Genomic DNA, 3,699 nt, shown 5'->3' with positions numbered 1-3,699 from the left:
GAACCATTCATGTACATCTGCCTTTATACTTTTATTTCATGTGTTACATGTTTTATATCAACATTTTATATTCATACACACATTTTATGTATTTATAATACATCATATCTTGATTTTACTTGTATGTGTAATAATTTTAAACCTTAAGAAAAAAAAATAACTTAAGGCCTTTAATGAAAAAAGTTTACTGTAATAGGGATGATATTTTTGTCCCGGATACCCGTACCGATTTAGCCTATTCGATATAAGTATAGGTAATTTTTTTAATGATTTTCGGCACCACTACAATCGGGTACACGTACTTTCGGTATTTTGTACCCTGTAGCGGCTTTAGCCCATAGCAAAAACGAGTAAAGTAGGGGTATTGTTCGGGTTATTTAAACAGGTTTGGAGTAGTCTCGATCGAGATCTCCTTTATAATAAAATCAACAAAATTTTCGGAATTGTTTCTTCAAACATAGGAACACCAAAACAACATGGTAATTTATATCATAATCTTGCTCTTCAGTTAGCAGCTTAATAACTGTAATCAACACTTAAATCTTCAAACCACATATCGATAGGTAACATAACGGCCCGCTGTCTCGCTTGGTCTGATAATTTTCATAACCTGACCGCGCTTTAGCCCATAGTAACGCGCGATAGGATCAGACACCTGAATCCTAGGTAGCTGTCATACAATTACAAAAATACGAAAAAAAAATAAAAATTAATAATATGTTAATCATGTAAACTTGTAAAGTGAATTGGAAAATATCAAAATGGCTTTAAGACAACATATGCAATTAACAAATTATTATTAGACAGAATTTCAAATTTCGTCCTTTAAACATATGCAATTTATGGATCAGGTCTTTTAAAAAGTTTCTTTGCAGACGGTGTCCTTTACATGACATGTTTGTTTGATTTTCGTCCTTTTGACTAACTGGCATCCAAAAAGCCCGTTAAGTCTTGGCATGTGAGGTCATTCAAGTCTTTTTACGCATACTATCTAAGTATTTATAATTAAAAAACAAATTAAATATATTATTAGAAAAAGAATCTAGATAAAATATGTTAAACAAAAACCCTGTTAAGTCTGGGCATGTTTGGATTTAACTAAGTTTTTGGATGACAGTTAGTGTAAAGGACAAAACGCGAATGTATTTTGTCATATAAAGGACACCGCCCGCAAGTAAACTTTTTAAAGGACATGATCCATAAATCGCATATTATTACTTGATTATAAATCAAACAGTTACATTTAAGATAGAGAAAATGAGAATATGTGAATATTAAATATATGATTATGAGTCAAAACAGGTGCATTTTATTATTATGTGTGTTAAATCAGTGGTTGCATTATGATATAGAAAACATGGGATTAACCGGTTAACCTGTGTTTCTTTGACGGTGTATCTTTCGAGCAAAGTTTTCTTCTCTTCGGTTGTAAGTAGTTGATGCTCGGGAACTAAAACATGATCTTTAACATTCACCAGCAACTCTGCTTCCTGTACATAAAACAAAATTATATAAAAACCACTAGAAGCAGTAGCATAATTAGCATTTGCAGCTTATTTATCGATCAACATGTTAATTTTTGTAAGGCTAATTATGTAAGAGAATATAAAAACGACATACTGGTTTTCTTTTCACGAAAAAGTCCGGTTACCGATAACAAGAGTTTAGTTATTAAAGTTCTTAAACTTGTGAAAAACAAGCAGGTGCAACTTTTGCCTTTTATTCTGATATAAATGAACCTGTTATTATTAAATGTAGTAATTATAATTTAAATAATGTTTTTGAAGGTTTTTGTGATTGGCATACTTGTTATCTAAATTAAGAGCTTTATATGAATTCAGCCGTCAGCCAAAAGGCCCGGCCCGAGTACTAAAGAAAAGGGTTATAAAGGAGACTGCAATGAGATGCAAAGTTTATGAAATTTTATCAAATACAATTTAAAATATGATCATCTTACAGGGTGTTTGGGATTGTTGCGTATTTAAACCACTTATTTTCTTTGTATATTCCATAAGCAGATAAACACTTTTACGTGTTCGCCTGTTTTGGATGTAGAAATAATGAAATAAGTTGATGTAATACGCAGTTTGAGATTGCTAACTTCAAACTATTATTCTTGGTGGGTTAAAAATAATAAAGTTTACCCATAGGGCGATTTAAAGTTTAAACCGCTTTCAGTAAACTGATTATCAGAATCTGCTTATAACTCTATAGACATAAGCTAAAGCTGTTTAGTTATTACTTTACCATATTAAATATTTGTTAACACTAATAGATAACAAAATATGCAAACTAAGCATAGTGGAAGCAATGATTACCTGAAAAACTTCCAAATGGAATTTTGTAGCAATCTCGCTCATGCAGGTTCGGGCAAAAGGTGTCAAATTTTCTCGAACAACCAAAACTGCTCGAAAAACGTTTTCTGATTTCATACGTTCGGTGTAAGTTTTCAAGGTTTTAACACCAACCTTTGGTTCCTCAGGGAAGAAGACATAGATCTGATTAATATAACCAAAAAGTTAAAATTAAGTTGAATTAAAGAATCTAGATTCAACAGATAAAACACGCATCGAATGCCTCTAAAACATTAATAGTGTGTGCACAGAAATGACTTGTTGTTACAAAGTTCAGTGCTTAAAACAATTAAGATGAAAAATATTAAAAACTATATATATAAGTATATATTAGTCTTTATTAAGTAAGCATCTTAACATTAGTCACTTTTCAAGGGATAGAAAGGACATGAGGAAAAAATATCATGATAATTCAGGATTTCATGCAATGACTGGCAATAAATTATTATTTTAAAGCAACAAATCTAGCAGAGTAAATAACAAGCTTTCACAACTAAAAACTGTATACGGGAATTAGAATTGAAGTGTTCGGTTCGAATAGACTTCATCCAAAAACCCCTGCCCGTCGAATCAATAAGAAAACATGTTCGAAGTTTCAGATCAATGAATAAACCAAAACGAAAGAAGATACCCTTCTCGTCGGTGCCTAAAGGGCACTATACTCCACTCTAACAAATGAGAGTTTGGGATTCATTTTTCTTCCGTTTGAATTTATTTCGTAATTCTTTTAGTTGCGTTAATCGGCTATATGTCCATAAAAATGGATTTTTGAACATGGCAAGGAAGTAGGAACAATAAGTTTATTTTATATTATTATTATTATTATTATTATTATTATTATTACTTTCCCACATGAAATAGTCATCAAATTCAACAAAGAACTGAAGTACTGAATAAATAAAGCATATTATGTTCCACCTGATCAGAGCTGTCATTGGCTTTAGCCTTACTGATAAGAAGATCTTCTCTTTTCATGTTCTCACCATATTTCCTCAACAAATCATTCATGTCCATATTGATCTCAAACTCTCCAACCAAATAACCTCTGTCTCTCAGCATCTGCATCACAGTTCTCCTGATCCTAGACAATCGCCTGATTTCTTCTTCTGATAATGCCATCCTCGTATCGTCTCTATACCTAATAATATTACACCAAAGTAAAATAAAACAAATTTTATCCAATGCACAAGAGCTAGCTAGAATAAACAACCAACAAATTGTAAAAATAAAAAATAAAAAATAAAAAATCAGTAATATTATAGAAATTTCACAGAATTACTTTTATGTGAATGATATTGAGACAACTATCTGTGAGATCATAGATTATAGATATATAGATTAACCT

General features: G+C 31.2%; 1 protein-coding gene across 1 annotated transcript; it reads right to left on the bottom strand.

Moving 5' to 3' along the window:
- Positions 1–319: 319 nt before the first annotated feature.
- LOC143592038 (DNA-directed RNA polymerases II and IV subunit 5A-like) lies at positions 320–3,495 on the bottom strand. Its single transcript, XM_077072058.1, has 4 exons — positions 3,273–3,495; positions 2,319–2,498; positions 1,377–1,490; positions 320–670 (listed from the first exon to the last, which is right to left on the bottom strand). Exons 1-4 carry the CDS (start codon positions 3,471–3,473, stop codon positions 545–547), a joined length of 621 nt encoding a protein of 206 aa, XP_076928173.1. The 5' UTR covers positions 3,474–3,495; the 3' UTR covers positions 320–544.
- Positions 3,496–3,699: the final 204 nt, after the last annotated feature.

This window comes from Bidens hawaiensis, unplaced genomic scaffold, assembly GCF_021521415.1.
Source record: "Bidens hawaiensis isolate Kalapana, Puna unplaced genomic scaffold, B.hawaiensis_p1.1 tig00040320_1, whole genome shotgun sequence".
NCBI lineage: Eukaryota > Viridiplantae > Streptophyta > Magnoliopsida > Asterales > Asteraceae > Bidens > Bidens hawaiensis.
The sequence above is the reverse complement of the archived record's forward strand: the minus strand, read 5'-3'. Positions and strand labels throughout refer to the sequence as shown.

What these genes read in the sequence shown, in the direction of transcription:
- LOC143592038 (XM_077072058.1), bottom strand. Translation starts at nt 3,473, where the DNA reads ATGGCATTATCAGAAGAAGAAATCAGGCGATTGTCTAGGATCAGGAGA. An exon ending in CCAATGACAGCTCTGATCAG is followed by an intron (nt 2,499 to 3,272) that starts GTGGAACATAAT and finishes TATATTAATCAG; the next exon opens with ATCTATGTCTTCTTCCCTGA. An exon ending in ACACCGTCAAAGAAACACAG is followed by an intron (nt 671 to 1,376) that starts GTTAACCGGTTA and finishes ATTGTATGACAG; the next exon opens with CTACCTAGGATTCAGGTGTC.